We start from the raw sequence: 20,945 nt of genomic DNA on the forward strand, positions 1-20,945 counted from the left end.
TTACAGTTTAAATAATTGCTAAGCAATAATGAGCCAGCAGAAGAAAAGGATTCTATTGGAGGGGTACCAGAAAATTTATGCTACCCAGCTAAGTCCATAGGTCTCTTTAGGATGGCCCACTGAATAAAACTCCATGCACAAATTAAGAGGCAAACCAATCAGATGGTAACAGTTCATTTGTACAATGAATTTGTATATTTAAAATTGTTAGCTAGAGAGCAACTCTCAGAACACTGACATAGCACATTTCCAAGTTAAAAAAAAGCCAAACAAATAATTTCAGAAATGCCATACCTTGCTTAGCAATGCTTGCTGTCCAGATACCACAGGATTATACTGCATTTGTTCTGTGCTGTTTGGTTGAGTTTCAGATACACACTGATACATTGACACAGCACCTGCATAGCACGTCTGTGGGGTTACTATAACTTGCTGAGAGTTTACTCCACAAGGCTGGCTTTCTGGAACCTGCTGCAAACAACTGAGAAAATCCTCCAGACCAGAAGACCCAGAATAGGATGATCTGTCAAAGCTTCCTACTGGGAAGTCTATCTGTGTAAAATCTGAAAGCTGTGACACCATGCTGGTTGGCTGCTTGTAGGGAATGAACTCCTGCCTACATGCGTATGTTGCTGTGTTGACTTCAGATTTGTAAGGGAACTCCTGAGTTACTTCCTGCATGCCAGAAAAGGCATACGGCTGTGTCTGTTGCTGTGAAGGGTTAAGGGGCATGCTGCTGACAGAGTTCCAGTTTGCGAGCATCCCATTGACCTGCATGTGCTTCATCTTCTGACACAGCTGCTGCTGCTGCTCCACCCCTGGTTGCTTCTGCTGCTGCTCCAGTTGCTGCTGCATTAAACAAGTAGAGTTCTGAACCATGGGCTGCTGTTGCTGCTGGCAACCCGAATACAAGAGGTCAGACTTGTTTAAAGACTCCTGAACATAGGTCAAGATTTCATCAGTTATATCTATGTCTCTAATATCATCTGCCCCAGAAAGATCGTTTTTAAAAAACTCTTCATCCTGCTGAAAACATTTTATATCTTCAAAGTCAACACCCAGAGTTTTCATGATGTTGTACAGTTCACTGTTTTTGTTATCCTGAAAAAGTCCCACGCTGTCTTCAGGAAGCATCAAGTTGCTTTCCTGGGGGCACTCAGTCTGCTCCTGTTTCAGGATGCTGTTATTCCTCACTGGTAAAACATTATCCTGCCAATCGCAGGCCATCATGCTACCAAGTTCATCCCAGGTGTCCGCAAAAAGGTTCCTCTCAAAGGAAATTTTATTTGGAGCAGGTGGGCAGAGATACACAGATTCATCTTGCTGCAACATTGCACCCAGAAGTGAATTGGGATCAACAGATTCTTTGCGCAGTGTAGCCTTAGAAGAAGCTCCTTTCCCAATGCTGCTTTTAACCTTTGCCTGAGAAGAATCCATTAAGCCAGGCGGCTGAAACATCACTTCATAGAGCACAGCCTCACCTGTCGCGAACACAAAGGGCAGCTTCATGTTCCGCTTCCGTAAATGCTCTGCCCCTTCTTCATCTCTGAATTGCAAAAGAACAAGAATAGCAAGTTAATAGCAGTAACTGTAAGAAAGAAAGGAAAACCATACAGTCATATGGGTTACAGACACGTCAAGTTACCTTTTTTGGGTTATGGACCGCTGAAACCCAGAAGTACCGGAACGGGTTACTTCCGGGTTTCGGCAGTTGCGCACGTGCAGAAACGCTAAATTGCGTTTTGCACATGCACAGAAGCACCGAATTGCAACCCGCGTGTGCGCAGGTTGTGAATGCTGTGGGTTGTGAACGTGCATCCCGCATGGATCACGTTCGCAACCCAAGCATCCACTGTATTTTACTTTAGTGCTACAACAGACTCTCCCAGTACCTGAACAGATACAGAAAGCAATTATAATTGGGGGAAAGGCACAGCACTAAAACTGTGCACCTATATAAGAAGCAGACACTAATGGTAGGCTGGGAGACAAGAAACATAATTTACATATTGACCTAGATCCAAAGGACCACATGACAGCTTCCTTACCCCTACAGGAAGTTTGAACATGTTTTTGAAAGACACCCCTAGCTTCTGCCAATTCCACATGGCAAAATGTTTTTGAAAACACAGGGAAGGGTGGGGAGAGATGACTGAACACTCTGCATCCTAGTCATTAAGTTCAATTTTTATATCGAAACTATTTGCTAATGGAGACTAGAAATTCTATCAATCCTGTATCTATAAACAACATTCAATAATGTGATGAATATTCTGCATAGCGTTAATAATCAAGAACAACAACTAAAAGGACACACAAGTATTTTAAATGATTTTGTCATTCACAGAAACATGTTACAGAATATTTACTTTTCTGTATTTAGGCGAAGATCCAAAAAACTGAAGATAGTTCTATGCACCTCAGGGGGCATCAAACCTTTCTGATTAATAACAGTTCCCCTTGCTGTATGGGAAATAGCTTTTTCAAACTGAGTAGAGTTAAAAGCAGCTTGTGATACTGTAGTTATTCTTCAGAGACAATAAAAGCAAATAATTTCACACTGGGCTAATGCAAGCCTCTAGCATGTACTTGTTTTGGGTTTCAGTCTATAAGATTATTAACCCACTGTATCCCATTTTGAAGGTTACTAGTAACTCATACAGCAACACCACAACAATTAAAAAAGTTTAATATAATTGTTTTAAATACATATTGCCCTGTAAAAAGGGCCAAACTACCCCACAGAGAAAAGAAGAAAAAACAACATCAAGCAAGTCCCTAAACCAAGCAAGGCATTGTTTCAGATCCCAGGTAAAGGAAGCACTGATTAACTGTGGTTAAGGGGGAAGCAGGCATTGTCAAGATTCTCATAACTAACCACAGAACCAGCATTTTGCCTGCACTTGCTCCATAAGGAGATAATGCTTTTAGTGGGAGGATAGGAAGTACAGGGCTAGAATTCTCCCCATAGGACAAACTTTTTTTTGTTATATATCTCTGTTTTGAATAAGATATCCTTAGATCATCCCAACTGCAGTGTCTCTATAAGTCAGTGGCTACTTACGTAAGAGGTCTCTGTGTAGCGATAATATAATCTGGTCTCCCATTTTTGTAAACCAGGCGTGCGTTTGCTTGAACCCAGGCCCATCGATTTTCTTTGGTAAGAAGTCGAAACACAGTCATACCACTCTCTCCTGTCTTCATCACTAAAAAAAATTGAGCAGGAAAAAAGAGAGAAGCATTTTTAATGATGCCCAATAAAAAGTTTGGCATTCCTATTTACATAGAACTTACAAACTAATCAAATCAAAACTACTTAAAAGGTTAAGTCCAGCTAATTTTCAGGATCAAAGGCATATCCATTTAAATGGGCCTTTGGTTATGACTGACTCATGTCCCATTGATTTCAGTGGTTTACAGTGAAGTTTGAATCCAACCTACTGTTCTGTATTCTATTCTCAACAACACAATGACTGCATTTGCATGCCAGGCTAAAACATGGTTTGCTGAGAATGCACAAGCATAATTAAGTCTCAGGATTGTGTGCTGGACATAGAACTTCTCTTGTATAGCTGGAATAACTTTTGAAACTTTTCGTTCTGCTTCTAGCAAATCACATTTCCCTGCACTGTACAGTCATGAAATTGTGGTAAATACAAACTGTGGTTAGTTTAAACAATTTGACTTCAGAAAACCATGTTTTGAATTTGACTTGGTTAAATTCTGGTTAACTAAATCTGCCAATAAAAGATTCCAAAATTATCTTCCGAGCTGTATAAGAGAAGTAAAAGAAAGTATGCAAGCCCAAGTTCATTGCAAATTGTACATAACATGCTAAACCATGGGTCGGTATTATGTACAAATATGGCCAATATTTCATAGCTAAACAGAAATAACAGCTATGGAACCCAAGAGGTTTCAACTGCAACTTATTTAAAACTTTTCAGTATTTTGGGGGGAAGGGGTGTCTCTAAACAGGATAAAAATATGGAATATCTTAACTGGTTTTAGAAAACAAAGTTATTTCCCATATTAATGGAAACTGTAGTTTAAAAAAAGCTTTCAGCAAGGAAAGGAGAATGTAAGGCAAATTACATTCAATACACTCAAATAAAATGCTATATAGGACAAAGAAAGCGTACACCCCTTCAGCAGAAGCTATAGAGATGGTCAAAATTTGTGACAAAGGGATTCAAATACATCAAGGTCAGAAAACGTTCTAAATTTAGACTTTGACTACTTTGAATAGATTTTTTCCATCTGCCTGAGAAAACTGCTGAACTGGCAGCAAGAGAGGCAGAGAAGAGGAAGTGCAAAGAGCAGGATGTGACAGGAACATGGAGAATGAAGCTAAAGGAATCCACATGGGAAAATTAAACACTGCTTCTTCCAACGTAAGCTCACATGTTTGGTCGAAGGACATGTCTAGAAAAAAGCCCTTATTAGAAAAACAATAAGGTTAATTTTGGATACATTTCTGAATTTATTTTGGCACACTTTGTTCTGCTTCATGGCTCAGGAGAGGAGGGCACTCACTTCGGACATGATTCTCAGCACAATAAAGCATATCAGCTGCATGGATAAACTGGTATCCTGTTCCTCTCATGCAGAGTTCTGCTTCAGTATAACCCAGCACAATTCGGCCTCTGCAAAAGATATTTAAAACATTTTAAACATATTAGGCAATCCTTCTTATTTGAAGAAAAATAAATAAAACAAAACCCAAAATAAAATCAGAATTTCCCACTGAAAATCTGAACAAGCAGAAAACAACAACTACTCGGCAATTCGCAACAGCTAAATGTTGCCCAAAATAATAATAATAATAATAACAACAATAAGTACAGTAGGCCAGTATCACTGATCAGTGGATCCTTTTTTTAAATTGTTTTTAAAAAATTTAAAATTGTTTTTATTTTTTATCCATGTCATTTTAAATTGTTATTGATTTTAATGTTGTATTTATGTGGAAATTGTTTTCCGTTTTGTTGTGTACCTTCTGATGTGCTCTGTTTGTTTATGACATTTGTTATGTTGGTAATTATGTAAATCTTGTCATGCTGTAAGCCGCCTTGAGCACTGTTTTAACTATGGAAAGGCGGCATACAAATAAAAAACGATGATGATGATGATAGAAGAAAAGTGTCCCATATCTTGCTTCCTGAAAATGTGGCTTAAATTCATTATTGACCAGTAATTCTCTGAAATATGTACATTTTGGTCATTAAAGATGAAGAAGATCATGAATGAAGCTGTACTTATTTAGAGGGGGTAATTAACTGAACTTCAATGGAAAGGGTGTAAGGAATAAGGATGCAGAACAATTGCCACCGGGGCTACATAGACTTATATATTACAACTTTAACCTGTACTTCTGAATTTCAGCTATGGTGTATAATTATTCTCAGATAACCTTGCACTTACTTTGCATCACATCCTATAGGTGTGAAGTCTAGCTTATGCTTAGTTCTGAAGATGAAGTTTTTGGTACGTATTTCAAGAATGGATGGAGGCTGAAGTGGAGTAGCCACTGCAAACAAAGCCAATTGGGGAGATATAGAAGCGCCATCCTTTCCTTTCTTGTTCTGTCCGTGGAGAAACTTTAGTCTCCCTTGAAAATTCATGGCCTTTAAAAGAAGAAAACGGGTTATAACCTCATGCCACATTTTTAGATACAATTTCATTTTTGTTAGATATAGCTGTGATAAGCTATGCCACTGTATATTTTAAACATCATCCAAAAGAGCAAGTTTACCCAATTTTACTATGGGACGACCAATCATGTGAAAGGATAGTGAATCTTAAATTAAGAGATTTGCTGAACAGCCATTGCATCATGCACTATTGAGAGTGAATCCCTTTACTGTTATTTCACAAGTAATTACTTTTATGCAAATATGAAGATTACTTTTTTATATTGTTTAAACAATTCTTTTGAAAGTACAGTCATACCTCGGGATACGAATGAGGTGGGTTGCGTGTTTTTGGGTTGTGGACCGCGCCAAACCTGGAAGTACCGGAACGGGTTACTTTCGGGTTTCGGCACTTGTGCATGCGCAGGAACACAAACCGACTTCACTGGTCCTGTTAGCTAGGGATGATGGGAGTTGTAGTCCCAAAACAGCTGGAGGGCGAAGTTTGTCTATGCCTGGCTTAAGGCTATGCACTTGCTAGCTCTGATTCAAGGTCAATATAGTCCTACTCACGCATACAGGATTCAGAAGTGGAATAGCTATGATAGCTTTTTGTTTCTTTTAAAAACCGAGTGAAAAATCAGAAATCATAGTATCCTGTTAGGTGTGAACCAGACATTAATGCAACTCTGTACTCACCAAGAACCCAGATGAATTATCCAAGAGACAGCGTAATCTACAGATGAAGTTTCGTTCCATAAAAGAGGAATTCTCTGGAGGTAGCTGCTCTGGGTTATAATATGTTGCTGACTGTGAAAAGCCATTATCACCTATATGAAAAGATCATTTAATACTTCCTTTTAGACAAACATTTGTTCATATGATAATGGCAACTCCCTTTGTAACCAAGGTTTCAAATACTATTCTAAACAAGAATGACAGTGGGAGGTATCGCTAAGGCATAACACACTTTATAAATATCTGCCATTTGGAAAACCTCTAGATGTGTGATGCATGTCCCATTAGTATCAGTCCCCGTTACAGATAAGCACCTTTGCAGGTAGTAGGAGAGAATGCAGTGTGAAGTTTTCTCCCCAATACCTATAAACATAAACATTTCTTCATAGATATGTCTCGTAAAGACAGACACAAATTATTTGCTAGTGCTACTACCAGATACTAACCTTGCATTATCTGTCCAGAATCTGTAGAATGTACGGGGTTCAGAGCCCAGTGAAGCTGGCGCTGGAATTCTGGTCTGTCTTCCGTGTGAATTAGTTCAAATACACTCTGGTGTATAATATCAGACTATATTCAAGAGACAATGATAGCAAAGAAAATGCTAAGTAATATTGCTGTGCTTTATTGCTACAAAGATTACAGTTCATCACATTTTAAGTAAGACAGTCCATTACAGTTAATGGACTCCTATAGAATTAATCCAGCAAAAACCAGTTTTTTAAATCCTTCATAATTGTTTATTAAAACTATTTGTACAATTGGGAGCAAAACAAAGACCACAATATCCTTGCAATACATCCAAAAGGTGCTAAGCATATAAGCGTATCTTGAACAGGGTTGAAACTGGTCTGCTTATTTCAAATCTAACTAGAGTATACATTCAACTGATGCAGTGCCAGCTAAAGTTCCAACAACTGGATATAAATTAGGTAGTGCTTAATTCGGAATCAAGATAATAAAATATATTACCTTTTTTTTTTTAAGGGACTAGTCTACTAATCAAAGTCACATTTATGCTGTGGACTTAAAATCAACTTTAAATCTCATAGTAAGAACATTATTTTTTGAGGGTGCTGATGATTGTTTGGAGTTCTTAATCCTTTCACAGGAGCTACACAAATTATTTACTTATTTTCATATTTTGTGCAACACTTGGTGACCCCTCTCCTTCTGACCTTCCTGTGTTTCACACATGTGCTTGGAATTGTTCTTGAGGCCTTTGCACCGAAAGTGAGAAGGTGGAGGGCTGGTGCAAAACACCCTTGTGCTACCTACATACATTCACATGGAAACCTCAAGAGAGCTATTGATAGCAACAAGTGACAGAGCCCAACTCTCCATATAATCTCCCCCAGTGTCTTCATGGAGCAGTTAAATTATATGAGACAGAAGGCTGGAAGTTTGAAACAGAGGTAGTTCTTAAAATAGGCCATAGTTTCTTTATAAGAGGTTTCTCTAAAGCTTGCATCTACCATTGTTACCCAGGGAGGTACCATTTCTGGGATTCCTCTAGAAGCCACCATGACAAATAAATTTGCCTTTCGATACACGAAGTAGACCTAAAACTTTGAAAGTACTACTTTTTGAAAGAGGGAAAAGTGCTTACCTGCTGAAAACCCAAGTAATCCTGGATTGTAGAAGAAACATAAAAAATGAGTGCATCTGACGTGACCACCAGCACAAAGCCGTTTAATGCCTGAAGATAGAACAGCAACAAGTTTAATTTGAAAAATACATTGATACTGCATGTTGAAAAAGAGGATTTAAAAATGTAATTTAATATATATTACAAGAAGCACAGGAAAAAAGTTAATATAGCCACACTTATTATTCTGGTCAATACCAAACAGCAAATCAGCAGCAGAAAACCATGTTAAAGAATAAGTTTTCGATTTTCAAAGCATTTACATAAAATCTACAATAACCCCCAAGAGTGAGATTGCTAGTACATTAGACATCCAATACTAATGTCCAAGGGTTTTATGATGTGAAAATTAAATCCAAAGTTAAATCGAAGACACTTGTGTAATAATGTTAATGTTCAATGATCATTTCATAGGAATGTTACCTTAGAAATTGCATCTAGGAAAATGTGGTCCATCATCTAATCTAACATCTACTATGTCTCTTGGGAAGAGGATTAAACCCATCCGGCTGGCTGTTTTGCCTGGCTTTGGGCAGCTCTAGATACCGTCACCCAATTTGTCACGACTGTCCCATGAAAAAGGAGTCGGTTTTTGTCTACGTTTGGGTGCCAGCTGCCAGCAACACTGAAGGAATCGTGCACCAAGGCTGTAGCCCTGCTAGCTACTGGGTCTGCTTCATTAGTTTATTTCTTGCACGGAATGCATTGTCAAAGCAACAACCAGCAGGAGAAAACTCTCCTGATCTCTGCAGTGCATTCAGGAGAAGGTGGAAAGGAGATGCAGTCCCTCCTTCCCCTGGCCTGCTAATTAAACATTAAAGGTAAAGGTACCCCTGCCCGTACGGGCCAGTCTTGACAGACTCTAGGGTTGTGTGCTCATCTCACTCTATAGGCCGAGAGCCAGTGCTGTCCGCAGACACTTCCGGGTCACGTGGCCAGCATGACAAGCTGCATCTGGCGAGCCAGCGCAGCACACGGAACGCCGTTTACCTTCCCGCTGGTAAGCGGTCCCTGTTTATCTACTTGCACCCGGGAATGCTTTCGAACTGCTAGGTTGGCAGGCGCTGGGACCGAACGACGGGAGCGCACCCCGCCGCGGGGATTCGAACCACCGACCATGCGATCGGCAAGTCCTAGGCGCTGAGGTTTTACCCACAGCGCCACCCGCATCCCTAATTAAACATTAGCCCCACCCTAAAATGGATTCAGGACCAAATCTGGTCAGGTGTTCCCCAGGGCAGATCAGGGCTCTGTGTCAGGGGGTGGGGGCTGAGTACAGCCCTCAAAACTAACAACTTATACTATTCATTTAAAAATCTCAATCTGTTTAGTTTCTTAGATTCCCAGGCAACACTGGGCACTTTCAGGTAGTGTTACTATAAAGCATCAAAGGATTCTGCACACATTTACAGATTAAGATACACCTATGATGTTATATGCTTAATGCTTTAATTATGGGATTTTGAAAATACATATGCGGTCCAAAGCTGAGGACCTAAAAACCTGTAATTCAGATCCCAATTTACTAGTTGGATTTAAGCCCGAAATACTAACATCCACTCTGGACAGTGTTTTAAAGAAGCTAGGAAATTAAATTTTGCAAATAAGTAAAATGAGCAACATAGTGTGTATTTAACAACTTGCTTGGTTGTCATAGGTGACAAGGAAATCTGTACAGGCCAGTGAGTGGGCTGGCAGAAGATGGACAAATTTCTCCTAGCCTGTCAGTTTAGTATTTGTGCTAAAGGTTGAGGAAAGAAAGTCTTTTCCATTGTGACCAGGACATAAATGCACTAGACTGGTGGAAGAGGGGTGGGCCATTCCATCCCTCCTTTGCCAGTTAAAGCCAATAATTTTATTAGCCTGTATTTCCATGAAGAAGGTTCTCCCTGTTCTGTAGCCAAAACTGAAATGCAGGCCATTATCTGACTCGTGCATTATTTTTTTAGTAGCCTAGTAACTTTTGTAGGCTTACTTACAAGGCTTAGCTAGTAAACAATGATTTTCTGGCTCAACCCATTATACATAGTAAGGCATTATGTTCTAGATCTTAGAAAAAGATTAAAGAAAAGCCTAAAGTGGTAAGTGGAATAGATGCAAAGTTTTTGCTTATGCTTCTATTGATGAATGAAGCAAATTAAACCCATGTTCCAATATTATTTCCCACAGAAATTCTTTCAACATAACCACAAGTACCTGTAGTAAAAGTTCTCCTTCCAGCATGGTCTCTCTAGGTTTTATAGTTCTGCTGCTTTCTTGAATGCCATTTCTGTCAGACTTTGCAGAACTGGATGATTTTAGTGCAACTGCAGAAAAAGAAATAAAAATGTAACATTTCTGTGAACAAATTATCACTTGAATTCATTAACACGAAATACCAAAAAGTACTGTTTCTAAAACTACATATTCTGGAAATGCTTATTTAAGAGGGAAAACTACAAAAATAACAGAGTAAGTTTAATTCTAATGCTGCAACATTTATAGGATTAAGCTTTCTCACAAAGGAATTGATTCTTGTATTTGCTCCAATTCTTACTGCTACAAATTCTCATGTAGTTTTGTCTTTGTAAAATAGGATAACACAGCATGTCATATATATATATATATATATATATATATATATATATATATATATATATATATATATATATATATATATATATATATCTGCAATTATATGAAGAAGCTAGTTCAACATTTTGCATTATTAATTTTATATTTAACAGGGAAAATGAAGTGAACTGTTTTTCATTTTAGGGTTCCATAATTTTGAAGATATACGAAACCGCTTTGGCAATAATTAAGTTATAAATGAAAGGAAGAGTGAAGCTAGTAAGAACACTGATTGGAGAATATTGATCAAAAGCTCAAGAAGCTGTGACTACATAGCAGAATTTCACTGAACGGCTGGGACTGGGGGGGTGTGGAGACAAGGAAGCACGCATGCTACCAATATGTTCACTGCATTTTGAGGGCAAACTGCCATGAAACGCATGAAGTTGCTGTTAGAAACACACACCACACACACATTCTGGCTGCCTGGAACTAGTATTGTGGTTTTCTGCTCTGTGACCTGATTTTTCCTGCCTAGGAAGCTACAATTTTCAAGAATTATGTATATTTGATTTTTATTTGACTCCTATTTGCATTTTTGGCAATACATAAATTAAGACCATCTTAAAAAGAAATCCGTAGGCAGCTCCAGTCTTGGTTTAAGCACATGCTTTTTTAATACAGAAGGGTCAGTTCTCTAGTTTTTGTCACTAGGTCATGTTGTTTTGGTGCAGTGTGTTCTCTTGTTCTCCGCCCAGAATGAAACCTCAAATGCAGGTTTGCAGAACAATAAATCTATTCTCTTCAAGCCAAGCTCCATAGAAGGAAGGTGACATGGAGGTGTGGGGTGGGGAGGAAGATCAGAAAGAAAAGAAAATAAGACATATCAGCTTCCTTGAGGAAGGCCCCAAACAATACACTATGCAAAGTTTCGAAGTCATGGGACTCCACTTAGTGTGTAGTCTGAGTCTCCGGCTCTGGCTTCCTAGAGACCAAAATGCCAGGTCTGGGAATGCAGCTTCCCTAGCTTTGCTTCTTACTATGCAGTCTTAAAATAAAGCCAGATATTGTGAATGAAGTGGATGCCCCTCTATGAGCAGGCCATTGCCCTTCTCTCACTTCCATTAGATGAAATGTATTTGAAAGTGAGAAGAAGCATGTCACCGGTGATATGCTGCTGAACACACAGTTTTTTGAATGAAGCACCCTCTCTATGAGCAGGCCATTGCCCTTCTCTCACTTCCATTAGATGAAATGTATTTGAAAGTGAGAAGAAGCATGTCACCGGTGATATGCTGCTGAACACAGTTTTTTGAATGAAGCACCCTCTCTCCCCCCAAACTAAAATGAGAAATCAGACAACCTGCTCTCCCTAATCAAAAAGTCTCCAAATGCACCACATTCCTTGATGTTGATACATGAAGTCATTTTGTGTTCCAACGCTGCAGTTCAAATATTTGGTTTATTTCTCAACTCACAAAGAAGCAAATTTACAAGATGCAACTTACAGAAAAAATCATAGCCTCATCGTACAACGTTCACTTGAGTTTCATGCAAACTGATGGCTGGGATAAAATAAAAATTATCACACATCTCCTTGGAATATCTGTATCACTGAATGACATGGGCAGGTTTCAGACAACTGTGAACAGAGGTCTGCTTCTGCAGCAGGACTTCCCCACCTCCTCCTTCCCACTGAAGCTGTATGAGCCCACAAAACCCATTCTCATGGGGGAAACAAGCCGAAATTGGAGATACCGCTCTTGCCCTTCAACCATTCAAAGGTTTTTCTGGGTCTCACCCTTGGCTTTACAGATAAATATTTGGCTTTGAACCCAATTGTAACTAAAATACATAAAAATCATAAGCCCATTTCACACTCTCACTAGTGGATTGAAAAAGGCCAAGAATTTTCTGCACATAGCCTGGTTTTCTCAAAAATTAAAACTCAAGCGCATTAAATCCAATCTGCCAGTTCAAGCACAAATATTTTAGATAGCTTACAGGCTTACTAAATTCTACTACACACTAATAGAATACCACCACTGTTAGTAAGAAACAATAGCAGTCTACTGCAAACAAAGGCATATTATAATCTACTGAACAGAGTTGCACTGAATTTTTCAACTGCAATTTTCTTAAAGCATTCTATCACAGGAAAAAGATGTGCCCTCCACAGTCATAAATTGTTTAGACCTTCTGTGAATGACATTTTGTGCCACTTTAAATTCAAATCTGCAGATACAGGAGGCAGGATATCTAAGTAGGCTGAGAAATGGTACCTGAAAAAAGTTCAAGAACACCAGTGATCTTCACTGACCCCAAGCAAAATAACTTTTGCACATTTAAAGTATCTGTTTGATTACCACTGAGGCTAAGGCTACCAGCACAAGCTTTTCTATTTCGCAATCATACTGTAGTCTCAAACCATCCATCATTCCCTAGTCATACATTAACTTGGTATGGTAATGGAGAATGGACTTAATGTAAACACAAAGCAAATGAAAACAAATAATTATTCCTCTTCACTGTAGTCTGTGTCAGTGGTCAGTGTGCATGTGTTTCTCTATTTTGCTACCTTCGTAAGGTCTCATCTGCACATACACTTAAAGGTTTCAGGAGTTTTTGTCACTTGATTCTTATCAAACCTCTTGGGCATGCAGGTGATGGTTTTTATCATCTGTGGGATACCTTTTCAAACTTTGATTTTTAATCTCAGGGAAATTTGAAAAGCAACGTGACATGCTTTCAGTGTTAAGGGCACCTGAGTGCATACCTAGGTCCTTTTCAGTCTTCTAGCTTTGAAGACTGAAAGAAAATGATTTAATCTTAGTCTGTATTAAAGAAAACTAAAGTACTTGTATTATACTGTGATATTGTTCTGTGACTGAATGATACAACTCCAGAAAACTTATGGAGGAAGTAAAAAAGAAGAAGTTAAAGTTCATATTGAAAATTACAAAAACTGTATATAGTATGCAGCTTTAGAGAATTCTAATATAGGGTGCTTATTTAGCATTTATAATGCAATGGTGTGTTTTATTATTCTTTTATATTTTTTTACACCCCATCTTTTTCCTTGACAAAGAAAGTATTTGGGCTAAGGGGGGTGGAATGTGGTCCTAGAAAATGAAAGAGAAGTTCTGGGAAACACTGGCATAGAATATTTCATGTTGGTGGCTGAAACTAAACCTTGCTTATATTATTTGCCATTCTGAAGCTGACTTCTTTTGATTGAGATAAGCTTAAGAACAGTAACAAGATTAAGCACAAAGAAGCACTGGCTGACAGAACAGAGAACAGATGAAGATTAGATACATCAAAAGCTGTAGAAATATTGTTCACAATACGAAGACCAATGGCCAATCAAACATACTGTACTTCAGAGGTGCCACTTACAAGCATGTTGCTTTAGGATAGAACAAAAAAACCAAGGATGAGAAATGTTGTCTAGTGCCTGACATTAAGGAAGACAGGAACTGTCTTACACAGAGCCTCAGTCTTCTCTACACTGTCTGGTAGCAGGTCTCCTGTTTTTCCCTATTTGGAAATACTGGGGATTGAACCTGGGTCATTCTACATGCAAAGCAGATGTTCTACTACTGAACTATGGCCCATCGTATGATCACTTCTTTCCGTTGCTGAGAATCCAGATGAAGACCTTAGGGTAAAACCTGTCATTGATATTTGTGGCTGCTACAGTTTCCACAACTTCATTTTTGCAACTTGCCCATTGTCAGATGGCATTCACCATACGTTCATCTCCAAATACTGATACAAAACTGCATATGGTACACAATTATTTATGTGTGTACGTATCCCCCCCACCAGACCTCCATACCTAATATGTGAACATCAGAAACTGGCTGGTCCTTTAACTGTGTGGAACCCTGCTCACTATAACAACTAGTACTGCACAACTTATGATTCCACAGTGCTGAAGGCAGTTCACCAACCATCTATTGGGGCAAACTGTGCTTTACACCACTCTGCTTATTGCAGTGCTCAGGCAGCAACAACAGAATGTTTATCAAACTCTTGAAGGACCACCATTCATGATTTGTTGAGTGGGTTTGGCTGGTTGGGTTATACACAGAGGACACAACAACACTGATCTTACTTAATGTTCTACCACTGAACTATAGCCCTTAATTATGCTACAGTTTTCTTAGAAGCTGCTGCCAGGATGGGAGCAGCCACTGTGACCATATAACACCAATCCAAAAAGATTCGCATTGGCTCCCAGTACGTTTCCAAGCACAATTCAAATTGTTGGTGCTGACCTTTAAAGCCCTAAACAAATTCGGCCCTGTATATCTAAAGGAGCGTCTCGACACACATCGTTCAGCCCAGACACGGAGGTCCAGTTCCAAGGGTCTTCTGCAGTTCTCTCAATGTGAGAAGTGAAGCTGCAGGAAACCAGGCAGAGGGCCTTCTCAGTAGTCACGCCTGCCCTGTGGAACACCCTTCTGTCAGAGGCCAAGGAAATAAACTTCTAAACTATCTGACGCTTAGAAGATATCTGAAGGCAGCTCTGTATAGGGAATTTTTTAATGTTTTATGTTTTACTTTGGCTTTATAATTTGTTGGAAGCAGCCTAGAGTGCCTGGAACAACCAAGTGCCATATAAATAATAAATTATTATTATTAGAAGTGAATCCCACAATGTTCAGTGAAACTTATTCTCAATTGTAGTAATAGATGTCTTCTTTTATATTTTAAAAAATAAACTACAATAATAACATGGCTGTTCCAAATAATGCCAATGAAGATAATCAATTTGCAATGAACTTCCATAAGTTAAGTAAAAAGGGGGGACATTTTAGAATACCAAACATTAAGTTGTTGATGGTTGTTTACCAGCTTACGTTAATTTCAGGAGACTGACTTCTCTTTCAGATTAGGTAGCTGACAAAACAACACTGAAATGTCACTGAAATGTCAGAACCACTACATGCCACGATACAGAAGAGCTTCAAAATTATACTTTCAGTGAAAACACATATATCATATAGGCACAGAATTGTAGTGTTGGAAAGTCCCAAGGGTCATCTAGTCCAGCCCCCTGCAATGCAGGAATCACAGCTTGATCATACATGACAGGTGGCCATCCAACCTCTGCTGAAAAACCTCCATGGAAGGAGAGTCCATCACCTTTTCTGGAAGTCAAACAGCTCTTATTGTTATTCTGGTTTACTCAGAATCTTCTTTCTTGTAACTTGACCCCCCCCCCCCGATTCAGGTTCTAGTCTCTGGAGCAGGAGAAAACAAACTTGTTCTATCCTCCATGTGACAACCCTTTAGATATTTAAAGATGGCTATCATATCGCCTCTTAATCTCCTCTTTCCCAGGCTAAACAGTTCTCTCAACCATTTCTCATAAGGCCTGGCTTCCAGACTAATCTGAAAATCTGCTCTTCTCCTTAGCTAATTAAACAACAATAATTTTTGTTTTATGGAAGAGTGGAGGGGGGGACATACAAAAGGCTGAAGAAACAATAGGAAGAATGGAAAAGGTCACAGTTTTCTACTTGCTGCTCTTCAAGGAATAGTTTTTGAAAGCAGTTAAGGGTGAACACACTGTATATATTCCACACCAAGAAGGCATTTAACAAGACGCGACAAGCAGGCAATACCTGCACACCTCATCCAGACAGAGTGGTATTTTTGTGGCTCTTTAAATCTAATCATTTCAACTTCAAAAAATGGTTAGAATTTCAAAAGATTTTTTAAAAAGTTAGAATACAAATTCTGTCTTGAAATACTTCAATTTTCTAAACAAAATAATTAAACCAGCTTCAAATTAAGAACCCCCCCCCCAACTACATAAGATATAAGATTGTTCAAATATATACTCAGTTTAAAATAGGCGGTGGATATACTGGCTGAGAAAGCACCCTGGGAACAGAGTTTAAGACTCACCATCTAAATATTTAATAATCCACCAACAATATGAATGAGACTGCATGAGACTCATCAAGAAAGCTCATAACCTTAGCAACTGGCAACCTGAAGGGCAGGCTGAAGGGCAGCCACACCATACAAAAGATGCTTTGGGAAAACAGCTAGAGTTAATTCTGGACCCTTCCCCCATTTAATACCACCACAAGAGAAACATCTTGACTATAGCAGGCTTTGGGGAAACAAGGCACTTAGAAAAGGTTTCACACAATGCAAAACAATGATTCATTTGCAAATTATAGCAACTTCCAAATTTCAAGTCTCCTAAATAAAGCAAATCCTCATAAAGATCTTTATAAGACGTATGCTCACAACAGTATCCAAAATATTATCTGTTTTTAGGGGCATTTCCAATGACAGATTAAATGTCATTTAAGAGATAACTGAAAACATTCAGCACTTAATATACAAGAAAAGACTCTAGTCCATCATTTTATTTCAAAAAAGGAAAAAGGAGATCTTTTAATTTTTGATTGCACCTACGGTGCAGTGCATCACATATTCTGTACAAATGTTTTAATTTGTAATAGCTTCTGTTTGGAAAGGAAAAACTAGTTTCCAGGGCATTGGTTAAACAGACACTTTTGAGCATTTTTGTGTGGATGCAGATGCCTTTCGAAAAGCTATAATTATATAGCGTAGTCCAAGTTAGCAGGTGTTCCTTTAGTGCAAGACAATAAATTATTAATCCATAGTTGCATGTGAGGGGGAAAGGCTTTGTCACTGTTAAGAAGGTCGCTGTTTCTCAAGCCTCACCCCCAGCATGACAGGAAAGTTATATTATCTTACAGCACAACTGCAGTGTCTCTGAAAGCTTGAAGAAGTAAAAGCTGTTTAAATCATGAACTGGCATACAAAGAAAATCAATCTCACTACTTACTTAATGGATAGGTGCAGGGAAAAGATGTAGGAAGCTGACATTTTTTTAAAAAACCAGGAAGTCACATTTCTCACTGAACCTGCCAAGAGAGGGTGTAGGCCCCCGTATTCTCACCACATGCCCCCAAACTATGCAATTCTCTTCCAAATGGGATGGGGTGGGGGAGAGATCATCCTCACATCCTACTGTGGCCACAGGTAGCCGGCAAGACTTTGAATGAGGCAGTTGCTACACCATGAATTCTCCATGTCTCTCTGTCACACAGGCACCCTCCACACACATGCAAGGAAAACAGGACCGATTGCCCAAAGGGCCCAAATACCTATGGTATCTCAGGTTTGGTTGTTCACACATGGTGAGGGGACCTGAAGGAGGACTAATGCTCGCTACTCTCTTCCTAATGAGGTGGACACAGTATCTGAGCAGATATTGTGATGACTGGCTTTAACCACAGAGCCTAGGACTTGCTGATCAGAAGGACGGCAGTTCAAATCCCTGTGACGGGGTGAGCTCCCGTTGCTCGGTGCCTGCTCCTGCCAACCTAGCAGTTCAAAAGCACATCAAAGTGCAAGTAGATAAACAGGTACCACTCTGGCGGGAAGGTAAACGGTGTTTCCGTGCGCTGCTCTGGTTCGCCAGATGACCAGGAAGCTGTACGCTGGCACCCTCGGCCAGTAAAGGGAGATGAGCGCCGCAACCCCAGAGTCGGTCACGAGTGGACCTAATGGTCAGGGGTCCCTTTACCTTTACCTTAGCAACAGATGAAGAAGAACAATCCATGATCTGCAGACAGGAAGAGACTTGATATTCAGTGCCTACCATTAAGGTGTTCAAGAGAAAACAGACTACAAATAAGGAAGACTGTTGGAGAACTTGGCTTGCTTTTCCACACTTTAGTCACCAGGATCTGGATATTTTACTAATTAGATTTGAGAAATAATGGCTCAGTGTAGATATGAGTATGCTGAGTTGTTTCCAAAGATGAAATAAGTCATCATGGACTCTTAAGCTATGGACTGGAGTCTTTGCAGAACTTCATATTGGTGACTAAAGGCTTTAATTTCTAGATCTATCCGCTTTGTAAATTCTGTTCTAGAAATGTAACCACACACTAAGTGGTACCATTTCCATACATGCAAGCAGATCAAAGGTTTTAAAATTGCCTTCAGAATCTACCACAAAATTATAACTGTTCAGGAAATGGGCTCTGGCTACTAAAAATATTCACTATTTAACACCATCTGTAAATGTAAAAAGTTTCACCCACGATTATGTCCAGATCTAAATAGGATCTTCAGAAAAACATGTTGCATTTTGATGTGTGAGAGTTTCCTCTGATGGCAACTTTTGCAGTACTTTAACTCAAACGAAAATTAACCTTTCTCTACAGCATAATTAGAAAAGCATACAAATGGGGGGGGGGGAATTAACATAGTCTTCACATACATTAGGCAGAAGTCAGCACTGCTTGGCCCTTATCCTTAAGACAGTAAGAAATCAGCAATTATACTTAGATTTATTTGACTTGCGCTGCAAATAAAACTCTACCCATCTCGTTAAAAAGCTCAAAAATAAAAACCTTTCCATTCTGTCTTTTTCCTACATATTTTTGGCAAGTCATATAGGAAGCTGTCTCTTTTCTAGTATAACATATGTGCATTTTTGTAATGTACTACTGTCCAAGCGTGCTCAATTTTTGTTGTGCCAAAATGACATTATGAATTTTGAGAATTAGGACAAATTCATACAACATGCTAAAATGAACAAGAAAAACAGCCGTGAAGTTCAATGCAATAGAGAACATCCATGCGAATTTCTAGCTCAGAAAAAAATAGTTACTTGGCAAAAAGCCTTAGAGCTTTAGGTACTTTAGATAACCAACACTTACCTCATTAGATTACAAAGTTCAGTTTCCATTTACAAGCCGCAGCGTGCAGCTCTACATCTAGAACCTAGACCGGCGAAGCTCCGTCTGAGTCTCCGCCCCCTGTACACCAGTTAAAGACCCTGGCCTTACTCCACCTCTTCCGTTGTTCTTTCCTCCTCTGGGTCCTTCTGCCCCCCGGGGTCTCCTCCTTTCTGGACTCTTCTGACGCTGACCCCCCTGACTCTTGTCCCTCCTTCCGGCGAGCTTTAGGACCTGGTTCCCTATTCGGGCTACCTGCTGTGCCGCTCGCCTGTACATTTGAACTTGGCGCGCGCGCCCAGCCGCCAACCTTCCTCCTGACCGTTTCCGTGCTCTCCGATGGAGGCGTGGTCCATCCTGACTCATCTCCTCTCGCTGGTGGTGAACACCCTGGTCCCGATACCTGGGACTCCTCCCGCCCACTGCGCTCTGGTGGGGAAGCTGGTCCTGATTTCCAACTGCTGCTCTCTGAGTCCCCGCTGGCCCCTTCCTTCTGGGGTGTCCCCCTTGGCACCCCCCTTGCCCTGGCCATAGGTGCCCCCTTCTGTGAATCTTCCGATTCGCTGGAGAGACTCAGGGAATCCTTCGGACCACTGTCATCGCCTACGCTCCCCTCGGATTCCTCCCCCTCGCTCTCCATTTCCTCCCTCTCCTGTGCCTCTGCTCCTGAGCCCCTGACAGTATGTATATATTATGAGTCTCTCAGATTGATTAAAATTTTCATCAAAATGCAACATGAGCACCTTTTATTAATTTTTGGAAAGGAAATCAATTTGAACCTACAAGTCTGCAGCGTTGCACATCTCACCCCTTTAAGATGAGGTTAAACAAAAGTTGCACACAGTAGGATTCTTACAATTTGCCAGAAGAAATAACATTCACAGTGGCAAAGACTGATCTGTTTCATAATTATGCATTTTATTCATTCCAGATGCTTACAGAACTTGAGATTTGCATAAAAGCGGGAAATATACACCACAGTGCTCTCACTAGAGATGCAAATCTTAAATTAGCATGTAAAATTCAGTAAGTAAGTGTACATCATTATGAATGTTGTTGATTCTCCTATTGTCCCTCTCTCATTTAGAACATAATTGTTTAAGGCATTTCTAACAGATGCTAGAGACTCAGGAAACATTACTGTTCTTTTGTTCAAGAGAATTTCCACCAGCTAGTAGCCTCTAATCCTCAGGCAGCCACAAGGTCATTATGAAATCCTAAGTGATTGATGTCAATGAGTTTTATTCTTCACTAACTGTGGCATAAGAAGATCTTGGCTACTACTCTCTTCAGCAAGTGTGCACTGGGTTAGAATAACATTCAGGACTTGGTGTGAACCATGGACAAGTCCTGTCACTGGAATTCTTTGTATTTTATGTTATAATTTTTATTAAATTTTCTGTTTTACAATTTCTAATAGACATTGTATATACAGTACTTTAAAATATAAAAACTGGCAGAAAGTAAAAGATGCTAGGTTCCTTATATTTCAGCAGATTGTAGCGCCACTTGCAAAAAATAAATGAATTTGAAACATTTAAATGTAAATTTGTAATTGTCTGAATAACAATACCTTAATATATAATATACCTTGTATAATTTTATGAAAAATCCAGGTTATACACA

General features: G+C 39.5%; 1 protein-coding gene across 1 annotated transcript in view; it reads right to left on the reverse strand.

Moving 5' to 3' along the window:
* The window catches only part of AHR (aryl hydrocarbon receptor), a 47,439-nt gene that overhangs the window by 8,723 nt on the left and 17,771 nt on the right, over nt 1–20,945 (reverse strand). Inside the window, exons 3-10 of the mRNA XM_081883198.1 lie at nt 10,216–10,325; nt 7,981–8,070; nt 6,818–6,941; nt 6,333–6,463; nt 5,425–5,627; nt 4,537–4,646; nt 3,065–3,206; nt 295–1,546 (exon numbers count right to left, since the gene is read on the reverse strand). Coding sequence (XP_081739324.1) covers nt 295–1,546; nt 3,065–3,206; nt 4,537–4,646; nt 5,425–5,627; nt 6,333–6,463; nt 6,818–6,941; nt 7,981–8,070; nt 10,216–10,325 — 2,162 coding nt within the window. The remainder of the gene's footprint in view (nt 1–294; nt 1,547–3,064; nt 3,207–4,536; nt 4,647–5,424; nt 5,628–6,332; nt 6,464–6,817; nt 6,942–7,980; nt 8,071–10,215; nt 10,326–20,945) is intronic.

Source organism: Podarcis melisellensis (genome assembly GCF_964234715.1).
Source record: "Podarcis melisellensis genome assembly, chromosome: 12".
Classification (NCBI taxonomy): Eukaryota; Metazoa; Chordata; class Lepidosauria; order Squamata; family Lacertidae; genus Podarcis; species Podarcis melisellensis.